Below are 15,638 nucleotides of genomic sequence, written 5' to 3'. Positions count from 1 at the left end.
ATTGGAAGGCAGTGGAAATAAAGACCAGCAGCATATAAGGTCAAAATAGGAAAAAATGTTACAAAGGCAAAATTAAAGGCACTTTATCTGAATGCATGCAGCATTTGCAACAAGGTAGATGAATTGACGGCACAAATAGAAGTAAATAGGTATGATCTAATTGCCATTACAGAGACGTAGCTGCAGGGTGACCAAGGCTGGGAACTGAATATTCAAGGATATTCGACATTTAGGAAGGACAGGCAAAAAGGAAAAGGAGTTGGGGTAGCGCTGTTAATAAAGGATGAGATCAGTACAATAGCGAGGAAGGATCTTGGCTCAGAAGATCAAGATGTAGAATCAGTTTGGGTGGAGCTAAGAAACAAGGGGCAGAAAACATTGGTGGGAGTTGTTTATAGGCCAAACAGTAGTGGTAATGAAGGGCACGGTATACAGCAGGAAATTAGAAGTGCATGTAACAAGGTTAATACAGTAATCATGGGGGGCTTTAATCTACATATAGATTGGGCAAACCAAATTAGCACTAATACTGTGGACAACGAATTCCTGAAATATATACAAGATGATTTCCTAGATCAGTATGTTGAGGAACCAACTAGGGAACAGGCTATTTTAGATCTAGTGTTGTGCAATGAGAAAGGGTTAATTATTAATCTTGTTGTAAAGGAGCCCTTAATGAAGGGTGACCATAATACGATAGAATTCTTCCTTAAGTTTGAAAGTGATGTAGTTTAATCCAAAACTAGGGTCTTAAAGCTAAACAAAGGAAATTACAAAGGTATGAGGCGCAAGCTGGCTATGGTTGATTGGGGAACTACATTAAAAGGTATGATAGTAGACAGGCAATGGCTAGCATTTAAAGAATTAATACATAATTTGCACCAAATATAAATACTTTTAAGGCACAAAAACCCAACAGGAAAAGTGGTCCAACAATGGCTAACAAGAGAAATTAAAAAGATAGTATTAAATCAAAGAAAGAAGCATATAATGTTGCCAGAAAAAAGCAATAAGCCTGAGGATTGGGAGCATTTTAGAATTCAGCAAAGGAGGACCAAGAAATTGATAAAGGGAAAATAGAATGAGAGTAAACTTGCGAGAAACAAAAACAGCTTTCATAGGTATGTAAAAAGGAAAAGACTGGCAAAGGCAAATGTGAGTCCCTCAGAGGTGGGAGAATTTATAATGGGGAATAAGGAAATGGCAGAGAAATTAAACATATACTTTGTGTCTGTCTTCATGGTAGAAGACACAAAAAACCACCCAGAAATATTAGAGAACCAAGGGACTGGTGAAAATGAGGAACTGAAAGAAATTAGTATTAGTCAAAAAAAACTAGAGAAATTAATGGGACTGAAAGTCGATAAATCCCAAGGACCTGATTATTTACAGAGGTAGCTATAGATATAGTGAATGCATTGGTTGTCATCTTCCAAAATTCTATAGATTCTGGAATGGTTCCTGCAGATTGGAGGGCAACAAATGTAACCCCACTATTTAAGAAGAGGGAGAGAGAAAACAGGGAACTACAGACTTGTTAGCCTGACATCAGTACTAGGGAAAATGCTAAAATCTATTATAAAAGGATTGGATATCAGGACACTTAGAAAATAATAATAGGATTTGGCAGAGTCAACATGGATTTATGAAAGGGAAATCATGTTTGACAAACCTATTGCAGTTCTTTGAGGATGTAACTAGTAGAATTGATAAGGGGGAACCAGTGGATGTGGTGTATTTGGAATTTCAGAAGGCTTTTGTTCAAGTCCCACACAGGAGGTTAGAGCAAAGTTAGAGCACGTGGAATTGGGGGTAATATACTGGCATGGATTGAGAATTGGTTAACAGACAGATAACAGAGAGTAGGAATAAATGGGTCTTTTTCAGGTTGGCAGACTGTGACTAGTGGGGTACCGCAAGGATTGGTGCTTGGGCCCCAGCTATTCACAATCTATATCAATGATTTGGATGAGGGGACCAAATGTAACATTTCCAAGTTTGCTGATGACACAAAACTAGGTGGGAATGTGAGTTGTGAGGAGGATGCAAAGAGGCTTCAAGGGGATATAGACAGACTAAGTGAGTGGACAAGAACATGGCAGATGGAATATAATGTGGAAAAATGTGAAGTTATCCACTTTGGTAGGAAAAACAGAAATGCAAAGTATTTTTTTTAAATGGCAAGAGGCTGGGAAATGTTGATATTCAAAGGGACCCGAGTGTCCTTGTACATAAGTCACTGAAAGCTAACATGTAGGTGCAGCAAGCAATTAGGAAGGCAAATAGTATATTGGCCTTTATTACAAGAAGATTTGAGTACAGGAGTAAAGATGTCTTACTGCAATTATATAGGGCCTTGGTGAGACCGAACCTGGAGTATTGTGTACAATTTTGGTCTCCTTACCTAAAAAAGGACATACTTTCCATAGAGGGAGTGCAACGAAGGTTCACCAGACTGATTCCTAGGATGGCGGGATTGTCGTATAAGGAGAGATTGAGTAGACTGAGCCTTTATGCTCTAGAGTTTAGAAGAATGAGAGGCAATCTCATTGAAACATACAAAATTCTTACAGGGCTTGACAGGGTAGATGCAAGGAGGATGTTTCCCCTGGCTGAGGAATCTAGAACCAGGGGTGTCAGTCTCAGAATAAGGGGTAGGCCATTTAGGACTGAGATGGAGAAATTTCTTCACTCAGAGGGTGGTGAATCTTTGGAATTCTCTACCCCAGAGGGCTGTAGAGGCTCAGTCATTGAGTACATTCAAAACAGAGATCGATAGATTTCTAAATATTAAAGGCATCAAGAGATATGGGGATAGGGGGGGAAATTGGAGTTCAGGTAGATGATCAGCCATGATCTTGTTGAATGGCAGAGCAGGCTTGAGGGGCCGGATGGCCTACTCTTGCTCCTATTTCTTATGTCTCGACAGCGTAGATAGAGAGGTGTTCCCATTGGCAGAAGGGTCGAAAACCAGACAACACAGATTTAAGGTGATTGGCAAAAGAGCGACATGAGGAAAAACTTTTTTTTTTAATATAGCGAGTGGTTATGATCTGGAACACAGTGCTTGAAAGGGTGGTGGAGGCGGATTCAATCATGGCCTTCAAAAGAGAATTGGATGAGTATTTGAAGGAAAAAAATTAGCAGCGTTACAGGGAAAGGGTGGGGGACTGGGACTAACTGGATTGCTCTTGCAGAGAGCTGGCGCAGGCTCAACGGGCCGAATAGCCTCCTTCTGTGCTGTAACCATTCTATGATTCTAATTACTTTGTATCAGTCTTCACAGTAGAGGAAGAGGAAGAGGATATGTATCAGAGACAAGAGGAAAACTAAAAATAAATCAAAAGGGAGGAACTTACTAGATTTAAATACAATTTTTAAAAAATAGTAATGTAGAAAATAAAGGAGATTGAAGATAGACAATTCTCTAGGGCCTGATGGTTTCCACCCCAGGGTATTAAAAGTAGGTGGTGAGGGAATTGTAGACACTTTAGTCATGATCTTCCAAAACTCTCGGTTCAGAAATTGTCCCCATTGGATTGGAAAATTGCCAATGTCAATCCATTATTTAAAAAGGGTAGAGAGATAAACCAGGAAATTATAGACCTATTAGTCTAACATCTGTTGTGGGAAAATTATTAGGGACAGTGTGACTCAGCACTTGGGCAAATATGAACTGATGAGAGAGAGCGCCAGCATGGATTTGTAAAGGGCAAGTCTAGCTAACCTAGTTCAATTTTTTGAAGAGGTCACCAACGTATTGAATAAGGGAGTGTCTATGGATATTATTTATATTGACTTCCAGAAGGCATTGGATAAGATTCCACACAAGAGACTGTTAGGAAAAATGAAAATGCATGGAATTGGAGGCAATCTTTTGACATGGATAGGGAATTGGTTAGGAGACAAAGTATGTATGTATTCCAATTGGCAGGATGTGACTAGTGGTGTCCCCCAGGGATCTGTACTGAGGCCTCAGCTTTTCACTATATTTATAAATGACTTAGTTGAAGGAATAGAGAGCCATATATCCAAGTTTATTGACAACACTAAGTTAGGTGGCACAATAAGTAGTGTAGATGGGAGTAGAATATTGCAAAGGGACATTGATAGATTAAGGGAGTGGGCAAAACTAAAGCAGATGGAATTCAACTTAGGGAAGTGTGAGATCAGCCACTTTAGACCCAAGAAAGATAGATCAGAGTATTTTCTAAATGGTGACGAGCTAGTAACTGTGGAGAAGCAGAGATTTAGGGGTCCATGTACAGAAATCATTAAAAATTAGTGGACATGTGCAAAAACTATGGAATATTAGCCTTAATCTCAAGGGGGCTGGAATACAAAGAGGTGGAAGCCAATCTACAGTTGTATAAAGCTCTGGTTAAACCGCATCTGGAATACTGCATTCCATTCTGGGCACTGCACCTCAGGAAGGATATGTTGGTCTTGGAGGGGGTGTAGTCCAGATTAACCAGAATGATACCAGGACTAAAAGGGTTAAATTACGAGGACAGGTTGTATAGACTAGGCTTGTACTTCCTTGAGTATAGAAGATTATGGGGTGATCTAATTGAGGTGTTTAAGATGATTTGATAGGGTAGATAGAGAGAAACTATTTCTTCTGGTGGGCAAGTCCAGAACAAGGGAGCATAACCTTAAAGTTAGAGCTAGGCTGTTAAGGGGTGACGTCAGGAAGCACTTCTTCACACAAAGGGTAGTGGAAATCTGGAACTCCCTCCCCAAAAAGCCGTTGAGGCTAGGTCAATTAAAAATGTCAAAACTGAGATTGATCAGATTTTTTGTTAGGCAAGGGTATTAAGGGATATGGAACCACGGCAGATAAATGGAGTTAAGGTACAGATTATCCATGATCTAACTGAATGGCCTACTCCTGTTCCTATGTTCCTACGCTCCTGTGAAGCGCCTTGGGACGTTTTACTATGTTAAAGGTACTCTATAAACGCAAGTTGTTGTCGTTCTTCATAGCCTGTCAAGAAACACTTCCCCACAGCCTGGGCTGGATTCAAACCCAGATCTCAAGATCTGGGATCTAACTCTGGCACAGTGGCTGTTTCTGTTGATAAACTGGCAAGTGCTTGTGCATAAATTTCAAATTTACATTCTTATTTGCAGTCTTCAGAATAACTTGTTGTCCTTCGTTAGTGTTGCAACTTCTTACAATCCTGACCTGACTTACAACCCTGTGGCCAGAGAGGTTCTGAATATATGTGTTAGAGCCCCTGGCTGGAATATGGGATTAGAGTAGACAGGGCTTGATGGCCGGCGCGGACACGATGGGCCGAAGGGCCTCTATCCGTGCTGTATAACTATGACTCTATGACAAACCTGTTATCTTTGAATTGTTGTTAATGGAACAGGTAGCAAATGAGGCTGTATTTACCCTGGCTAAGATCTCTCAGCAGGAGTGTGGCATAGAAAGTAGCAGAGTTATCAAAGATTCCAAGCATGAGCTGACAACTTCCTGCAGACAAGATTTATAATTAAGTGCCTTCAAAGCCCTTTCATTAGAAGCAATTCCCAAGGAATAGAAGGTTCTTGTGGCAACAGTTTGTCATCTGCTGATCATTACATTTTCACATACCTGTGAGGTACTAAGAACAAAGTTTGATTTTTTTTTAAACTTAATAGACCGTCCTTCAGGTTTGACTTCAGTTGCAACCAGAAGGATTGGCTGGGAAGAAAATAAAACAAGAAAAGCCCAGAGTTCTGGGCACTCTGATCTCACTCAGCTGGTTCATTCTCTGACTAAATACAATGCCTATTTAGATCCAGCATTGACCAACTGCATTATTCACCTTAAAATGCTCTTAAAATGTGTCAATTTGATCATCCAGTATCAAGCACTCCCAACATGCAACACCATAACTATCTGCAGAATTAAGCTCCTTCTACTCTGTTCCAACAATATGCCTTGGACTCAAACCTCAGATCATATTCACCTGAAATTCCCCACCTTCTACACCAAATCATCCTTGCTGCCTGAAGCAGATTATCAAATTGAACCGAATTATGAGCAGTTTTCTGGAAAAGCAGTAAAGTTCTGCTCCCTCTAACTCTTTCTATTGACCTTCTTTGTGCCATTTTGAATCCTGCAGCATAGCTCCACTAACCTTAAAGTCTGTCTGCCTCTGTAGTAAGCACAGAGCTTGGCAAGCTAGGAATTTTGCAGCATACCATTTTAGCCACGTACATCCATACTACAGGATGCCTTGGGCTGTTACTTTAGCTTGTGCCGAAGATATTCAAGGTGGACTGTTTCAAAAGTTTGGGTATTATCCATATTAGATCGGACACTATTCCCCGATACCACCAAGGTTAGTGGTGTAACTGCACAAATGATTTTTTTGGGAGGGGTTTGTGGTGGTGGGAAGAAATCCTTTAATGTGTGCGAACTTCAAACAAGTATTATGCCATTTTGATTTACAAAATTACTTTGAGAATATAATTTTGCCCGAGTTAACTGGTCTTCAACTCTTCCTGGAGGAAGATTATACACACGTAGTTTGTATGTGAAAATGGGGTAATCTACTGCAGATATCTGGACAGTGTTATCTATTCTAGAGGTGATCATTGTAAACTATCCAAATTCTCCACATTACTTTAAATGGCAAACCACAAAAGCAGGAGAGAACTGGGATCCTGGGAATGCACAAGTAAAATTCCATCATGTCTATTTGTGTTGGTGCCTGGATTTTCTGGGATGTGAATTCTCAGTGAGGCTACATAGCAGTTATAGTGATAAGAAATGCAATTAGATTCCTGACTGAAGGAATGCCAAGAAGCAATTTCTGATCTGTGTTCACTTTGCCATAATAGAAACATAGAAAATAGGAGCAATAGTAGGCCACTCGGCCCTTCGAGCCTACTCCGTCATTCAATTATGATCATGGCTGATCCTCTATAATGGATAAAGCCCACTGGTTTCAGGGGAATTTAATAGTACTGACCAGCAACATTTAATGGAGTGGATACTGAGTAGAGGTCTACTGATATCAGTCAGTACTAGAGTGTAATATGAAACAAAAGGCAACACCATGGAAGCCATCTACAGTGCTACGGTGGAAGACAAAGTATGCGAACATACGTAAACGGACAGGAAAAGACCAGCTGGTTCATCTAGACTGTCCCATACAGTTGTGATGCCTTATGCATTGTGTCAACAGACTCCTTACCCCCTAGGTACCATGTAGTCTCCTGGGAGAGACGAAAACCCAGATCAAAATCCCAAGGCCAATTAAAGAAAAAAAAATCTGGACAATTCCTCTCCAATCCCTCTAGACAACCAAAACTGGTCCAGGAGTCCACACTGACTATGACTTATATTATATGGTACCTACCTCTTGTATGATGCAGTCTCCACCCCTGCCTGGAACTGGTCCAGCTCTCTCTTGAAGGTAAACAGTGAATCAGCACTCACCAGACAAGCTGGCAACTTGTTCAATAGGTCTACTATGCTCTGGGAAAAGAAGAACTGGCTAACATCTAATCTATTTCTACCCTTATGTGATGTATATGCATAACCCTGGTCCTCCCCAATTGAAATAATTTGTTACCATGAACATAACCTAGTCCTTTCATTAATTATTTTATACAGCTCAATCAAATCGCCTCTGAATTAACATAGCGACCCAATTCTTAAGTCTATATGGGTAATCAAGGTAGTATGTAAACTGGTAATCATTCTTGTGGCCCTCCTCAATCTTTTCCAAAGCCTCAACACCTTGGGCTTGATTTTAAAAGTAAAAAACAGGTGAGTTAGGGGCGGGGGAGCATTGAAAATTTCCACCATTTCAGACCCACCTCCAACCTGCCCATTTCCAGTTTTCACAGGAGCGGGACAAGCAGCCAACCCACTTTTCGAAGGAGGCTTCAGGCCTCCATTTTTAACTAATTCCCGATTTCAACCCCGGATGGGATTCCTGGGCCTTCTGTTTGACGCCCTGTGAAAGGAGGCGAGAAGGCCCGAGACTGCAGGTAAGTGCCTAGAAAGGCACAGCTTGTGGGCCTGGAGGAGCAGGAGTGCTTCCCCAAAGCCCTACCTGTACCGACCCCTACGACATCCCGATCGCGGACCCCCGACCGCGGACCCTGATCCCCTGACCCCCCCCTCCGTGACTTGCAACCCGTGCCCACCCATGCAAACAAAGACTTACCTGCAGATGTCCTCTCCCTGGCTGGTCTTCCGTCCGACTGAGACCAGCTTGTCACTCAGCCAGTCAGTCTGACGGGAAACCAACAAAAAAAAAACGTCTTTATGTCAAAATGGTAAGGACGTCCGGGAAACCCGTACTAATGGGCTTCTTGAGCTAAATACTCAAGACAGCTCCTGGAAAGGATGCCCTTAGTCAGAGAAGTTGGGAAATCTGCAAATCAGTACAAGAACTTTTGAAGCTGTTCTCCCCCAGCTGTAAACTCTACAGATAACAGCTCAGTCCTGCAGCTTTTCTGATCTGTGAGCAAAGGGAGTAATAGAACCTAAGACAGAATGAAGCCTTTACTCTAACAGTGGAGTTGGTCGAGTGTTACATGATCATGCATTGTTTGAATTTTTTTTTTTTTAAGGGAAATAGGCACTAGGAGACTCACTCTCCCTTCCTTCCTTTCTTTCTTCCTCCCCCCCCCAAAACAGATGACAGTAATACAGCAGTGTAGATTTTTGCCTTTACCACCTGGGCAGTTATCTCACTGAGCAGATCGCACACCCTTTACAGAACCTCCTTGATTTTAATTCCATTATATTAAATATCTGCCCAGAACATTTTATTATGGCCCAAAGGGAGGAGGACAAATTGAAACTTAGAAAAATTGAAGAGCATGACTAGTAAAAGACTGAATAATTGGTGCACCTCCAGGGCAGGGGTACCAGGTCAACTGTATCCATGTTTTAAGGTATCCTACAGTTAAATATATCCAGGGCTCTGGCAGATTGATGGAACCAAGGAGTAAGTTGGGCCAGGATCATCCTCTTCCTCATGGAAAGTGATCAGGCATTTGGACTAAAAACACATTTTTAGCACTCAACCTGCACAATGCACTGGACAAGTGCTGCCACCAGAAACAAGAGCTGCAATGCTCACTGCAAGGTGTTGACAAATTCTCTGCTCGTAAACCCAGTCACTCAGGTGACCAACTCCCAGCAGCAATGCAGGCACTTAGGAATTCCAGAGAGTGGGAGAAAGCTGCTGCCAAAATATTACACGGAAACAGTGACCTGTAGTAATGCTGAGCTGAGGATCCAAGGTTGTACCAACACTTGAGTTCCTCCCTTGAGAGAGAAGTTTCAGAAAAATGATTTAAGTCCTCCGGTGACTAAACAATGCAGCAACGGTCTGAAGCAGAGTTAGATTGCTGAAGGCTGTCCATAAAAGGAGTCATCTGTGCCCCTTGACACCAGTTCTTTTCTTACATAGAATCTCAGCACTGGTTCATGGAGGAGAATATGCTAATTGAAATCAGGCAAGTGGAATAGCAAAAGAATGTCGCCAGCCTTCTTAATAAAGTTTTGCTTGCATGAGGGGCAGTCTTGGGTACCATCCAGTACCAAGCTAGTAGCGACCAACAATGACCCCGACTTTTACCAAGCTAGACGGTCAGCCAGACCAATGCCAGATTATAGTATTGGACAGCATTGGGTCCATGTGATGCCAGCACCTTGCCATTGCAACTTACGAATGGGTTTAAGGATTTGTTGAGTTTAAGGATTTGTTGAAACTGTTGCAGGCGCTGGATATGTCTTAGTGGAGAAATCAAAAATATTTTGCATGCAGCTATAACATTTGTTGTAGAGACAACAAAGGCAATGGCTGCAACTGCAAGTGCCATACTACACTTCTTACAGTATTTGAAGCTTCCAGACACATTTGACATAAAAAAAATCCTGAAAAGTTTGGCCTTTCTACTGATCAGAGGCCATATCAGTATTTATAGAACAGTAATGACACAAACTTAATCAGCTGAAAATGGCAAGAGGCCTGAATGTCTTACCAGCAAGGAAACATGAAACATTGGGCATGTGGCACTCCTAATATTGTCTGATATCTGACATCATAACATTCTAAAGTTGCAGCATAAACATACAAACGTTTTGAATCACTTTGAAGTAGTTTCCACTTGGCAGCAATGTTAAAGTTCCAGTATAGCTTGAAAACCAGGGCCTAATCAAGCTTTGGAGCCCAGTGGTACGAGACCCCCTGAACGAGGCAGTTTCACATTGCATGGGTTAGACATCACATGAAATACAATTCCAATGGTGTGTCAAACCTGATTTTAAAAAAAAGTGGTGGATCATTAGAAATTCCTGAGCAGATCATTTAAATATTGGCTCCGAAGCAGTCACCCTCACTCAAAACATTTAAGTTTTAACCATTACCCTGTACAGAGCTCTCATTTGGACAGGAAAATTCCAGTTGGAGCCAGGAATTATAGCTAGAACAAGTAACAGACATAAATGCACCCTTAAAAAAGACATTGTCCATTTGTGACCTTTGACCAGCAGAATGATACTGAAATGCAGCCTCACTCCAGTTGTGTCTGGAGGTTGCAGAAAAAGAATATCCAAATGGTACAATTCCCATTTGTCTCCTTTAACACATTAGTGAATTCTAGGCAAAAAAAAAGTAAATAGGTGGGAAAACATTCTACTAAATTTTGTGGAACAGAGCAAGGTTGACAATAGAGTAGGAATGGTAGAACAATTAAGTACTGTGAACTTGAAACAAGTCAGAGCTAAATTTTCAATACTGGAGAGCATTTCAGACTACATATACTATATATGATTTACAGCTATAACTTGCCAATGATAGAATAATTCTTAGAAGAGCCTATGTCTTTTACATTCTATATTTTGCCTCAATGCTTACTTTGTCCTTCTCAATCTTGCTATAGTATTTCTTTGTAAGCTGTGTTAGCTTCTCCCTTGGAACCTTCCCACCTCAACTTTCTGTATTTCTCTTTACACCCACTGGTCCAGCTTCTCTATGGTTCCCTATTTTTGTCTGTCACATTGGCCCCATCACTATTTCATAACTAGCCTCTTTTCAACAAAGCTCCAGATTCAAAAATTAGCTCATGTAAAATGAGGCAGCACAAATGCTCCAGAGCCCCATGGGACCATATTATGGTGGCATTAGTTAATACACCAACCTACCTTAGTGAAAAGTTTACATATTAAGATGGTAGACAGCTTCAAAAAAGGTGACTTAAAAAATATTCAAACTGGTTATATAGGATCAACAGAATACACATCAAAGCATAGTTTATGGAAAATGGACCACCTCATGAAATAGTGATAAACCACTTTCCAAATTTATTCAGTAATTTTGGATTGGGGGGGGGGGGGGCCATGGGGCAGATGAAATGAACTTACTTTCACAGCACTAAGGTCCATGGGGTGTTTAATAATATCATGGTAATCATGAAGTCCCAATTCTTCAGCATCCACAGGCTTGTAGAAAGGCCAAGCATACGCTGCATGCTTCTTTGCAAACATTTCTTTGAGAATATTATTACAGTATTTTAAACGTTCCAACAACTTTTCTTTCTTTCCAGCCTGATGCTGTTGTTGAGAATCTGGTAAATCCTTTGTTGGTGGCTTGATTGATTGACTGCTTTCTCTCCAAGAACAGATTTTTGTAGACTTTTGTTCTGCAAGTATCGGCACAGATTCATTACTTGTGGTGAAAATTGAAGTGGTGGGTGTAGTAGTGTCTGCCTTCCTTTTGACACCTTTCTTTACCTTAAAAAGAAAAAAAGAAAAAGAAATCGGAAAGTTTAAAAATGAAACAAAGAATAGCAGGCCCAACTAGTCTTTTGATAGATCAACCCCATCTACTCACCTTATGACCATATCAATCTTTTCTCCATACAGAAACATTTCTAATTGTCTCTTCAAATCCATAGCAAAGCACAATTGGCAAGCAAAGGTATTCACTGAAGCCTGCTGCTTCAATGAGTTCTTTGGTGATTATTAGGGAAATATTCTCAACACCCATGTCTTCTATAGGCATGTAAACAGTAAACAGGTGGTAAGAGGAGGGTTGGAGCCTAGTAAGGACCAAAAAAGGAGGTCTATTCATGAAGGCAGAGGACATGGCCGAGGTACTACATGAGTACTTTGCATTTGTCTTTACCAAGGAAGATGATGCTGCCAGAGTATCAATAAAGGAAGACATAGTTGAGATACTGGATGGACTAAAAATTGATAAAGAGGAGGTACTAGAAAGGCTAGCTGTACTTAAAGTAGATAAGTCTCTGGTCCAGATGGGATTGCTGAGGGAAGTAAGGTGGAAATTGTAAAGGTACTGGCCAAAATCTTCCAAACATCCGTAGATACAGGGGTGATGCCAGAGGACTGGAGAACTGCAAATGTTACACCCTTGTTCAAAAAAAGGGTGTAAGGATAAACCCAGCAACTATAGGCCAGTCAGTTTAACCTTGGTGGTGGGGAAACTTTTAGAAACTATAATCCGGGACAGAATTAGCAGTCACTTGGACAAGTGTGGATTGATTAGGGAAAGCCAGCATGGATTTGTTAAAGGGAAATTGTGTTTAACTAACTTGATAGTTTTCTGATGAGGTATCAGAGAGGGTTGATGAGGGCAATGCGGTTGATGGGGTGTATATGGAGTTTCAAAAGGCATTTGATAACGTGCCACATAATAGGCTTGTCATCAAAATTGAAGCCCGTGGAATAAAAGGGGCAGTAGCAGCATGGATACGAAATTGGCTAAGTAACAGGAAGGAGAGAGTAGCGGTGAACAGTTGTTTCTCATACTGGAGAGAGATGTACAGTGGTGTTCCCCGGGGTCAGTACTAGGACCACTGTTTTTCTTGATATATATTAATGACTTGGATGTACAGGGCACAATTTCCAAATTTGCAGATGACACAAAACTTGGAAGGATAGTGAACAGTGAGGAGCAAAGTGATAGACTTCAAGAGGATATAGACAGGCTGGTGGCATGGTCGGACACGTGGCAGATGAAATTTAATGCAGAAAAATGCAAGGTGATACATTTCGGTAGGAAGAATGAGGAGAGGCAATCCTAAAAGGCACAATTCTAAAAGGGAGATTGAGAGAGAGCTGGGGGTATGTGCACAAATTGTTGAAGGTGGCAGGGCAGGTTGAGAAAGCAGTTTTAAGAAAAAAAGCATACAGGATCCTGGGCTTTATAAATAGAGGCAGAGTGTACAAAACAAGGAAGTCACGATGAACCTTTATAAAACACTGGTTCGGCCAGAGCTGGAGTACTGTGGACAGTTCTGGGCACCGCACTTTAGGAAAGGTCTAAAGGCCTTAGAGAGAGTGCAGAAGAGATTTACTAGAATGATTCCAGGGATGAGGGACTTTAGTTACGTGGATAGACTGGGGAAGTTGGGATTGTTCTCCTTGGAACAGAGAAGGTTGAGAGGAGATTTGATAGTGGTGTTCAAAATCATGAAGGGTCTAGACAGAGTAGATAGAGAGAAACTGTTCCCATTGGCAGAAAGGTCAAAAATCAGAGGACATAGATTTAAGGTGATTGGCAAAAGAACCAAAGGCGACATGAGAAACTTTTTTTTAAAAAAAACAGCGAGTGGTTAGGATCAGGAATGCACTGCCCTAGGGGGTGGTGGAGGCAGATTCAATCATGGCCTTCAAAAGGGAACTAGAGAAGTACTTGAAAAGAAAAAAATTGCACAGCTACGGGGATAAGGTGGGGGAGTGGGACTAGCTGGATCGCTCTTGCATAGAGCCAGCACGGACTCGATGGGTCAAATGGCCTCCTTCCATGCTCTAACCTTTCTATGATTCTATGAAATTACAAGAGTGATCTGGATTATCTTTCAATTTTTAGAAAAAAGTCCACTTTACAGTTTGACAAAGTATCCTAATTTGTACAGTTTTGTTGGAACTCATTGTCTTATAAATCTCCGTGAACTCCAGGTAAAACCAATTAACTACTCTTGAGAAAGCTACCACCATGCAAGAATTCTAATGTACCAAGCCAACAGCGCAAGTAAGGCTTCTTCATCATGCCTTAAGTTTGAACCAGAAAAAAAAAAATCAAAATTCACATTTCCATGGGGCAAAAAATAAATTTTAAACCTCTTACAAAAAACTATCTAGCCATATCAATGTCCCACATAATGAATGTGAATATTCCCTAATGGTCAGATGCAATTATGAAGTCCTGCCATCTAGGGATCAACAACTGATTTGGATAAATCTTTTCCACATGCAGAAGTGCAACTGTTGAGTGGCAGTTTCATAACTGGCATTAGCATGTTTTGCATGTTGTTGAGGCTATAGCTCAAAGAGCTACAGAGGAAAAGTAGTTAATCTTGTGGTGCAGAAGGCATCCATAGAAATAGTCTAGCTGCACTCATGACTTGCATTATTTGAACCCTGTATTATTTACTCTCAGAATCCAGAATTCAATTTTGACCCATCATTTACTCTGGAATCACCTAGCGTTGCTTTTACAAGTCAGCACAAACTCCATTGGCAACATTCCAAAGTGAGGTGGGCATAACAAGTCCTGTAAAAGTCCCCGATATAGACCTTCAAGTAATCCCAAGCAGGAATTTTCAGGGTTGAGATGTTGTTCCAACAACCCTAGCATTTCAAGAATCAAAAAATTTGGTGCCCTGATCGAAGGAGGAAGAGAGGGTGGTCAGCCTAAAAACATGTGACCAAGATGTTTAGGTCTCACCAAGGGAGGCTCTTATGCCACTGAAAAACAGAACTATGCCAAACTATGATCTTCCTACAAGAAACTCACCTCATTCCCAGCAGGGCAGGTAAAGCTCACATTACAAGAGGCTGAATGAGTCAAATCCTGGCTGCCTCAAACTTATCTAAGAGCAGAGCGATGGCTATCCTGAGCAGCAGACATATCTATTTTCATTGCAGATGACTATGGTCATTCCATTCTAATTAAAGGGAAGAACAGGAAAGCTAATCAGCACGTTAAGCATCTATGGTCCCCCTTGTTCTTCAATGGGAGTCTTCCCAATGCCAAGGGGATGCACAGACAGCATACCCATATCTTTGCCGTTACCCCTTCAGGCAGTTACTAGATGCATAAGATTCTGCCCATGGAGGATTAGCTTGTGCTATTTGCTGTTTCTCCTCTCCGCTTGCCAAAGGAGGCTTCCTAGCACCTCCCTGTCTGACGGATTAGAAATTGAGTGCAGGAATGGAAATCAAATCTTTCATATTTCACAGCAGAGTGCTGGTATACCAACATTCAATCACGTGGAAAATCCTATTTGCATGTGAAGATTGAATAAATTCAAAATATTGAAAGATTTGATGGTTTGGAGAATTGACCAGTATACAAAAGAAATTATTAGAGCATGGGAACTTCAAAATTGTAATTTTGTTCAGATATTGAAACACTTACTTTTGTAACAGGCTGCACTGCTGGTTTTAGAGGGGGTGCAGTAGCTGGCAATGAAGTTGTTTTTGATGGAGGTGGTAGCACAATCAATGGTTTCTGAATTCCAACTTCAGATGCAGGTGGACATAATTTTGATTGTGCAGTTGAGGACACTACTGGCACCAAAACAACAGAGTATCACTACATTCATGCAACAGTCAAAGCGATACATATACAATACATATACACATATAC

At 41.1% G+C, this 15,638-nt stretch overlaps 1 protein-coding gene across 1 annotated transcript in view; it reads right to left on the bottom strand.

Annotated features, from left to right (window-relative positions):
- brdt (bromodomain, testis-specific) overlaps positions 1–15,638 on the bottom strand; it is a 167,493-nt gene that overhangs the window by 78,682 nt on the left and 73,173 nt on the right. The window contains exons 6-7 of the mRNA XM_067989576.1: positions 15,408–15,559; positions 11,387–11,755 (exon numbers count right to left, since the gene is read on the bottom strand). Coding sequence (XP_067845677.1) covers positions 11,387–11,755; positions 15,408–15,559 — 521 coding nt within the window. The remainder of the gene's footprint in view (positions 1–11,386; positions 11,756–15,407; positions 15,560–15,638) is intronic.

The sequence above is a fragment of the Heptranchias perlo genome, chromosome 9 (assembly GCF_035084215.1).
Source record: "Heptranchias perlo isolate sHepPer1 chromosome 9, sHepPer1.hap1, whole genome shotgun sequence".
NCBI lineage: Eukaryota > Metazoa > Chordata > Chondrichthyes > Hexanchiformes > Hexanchidae > Heptranchias > Heptranchias perlo.
This window is presented reverse-complemented; position numbering and strand designations above follow the sequence as displayed.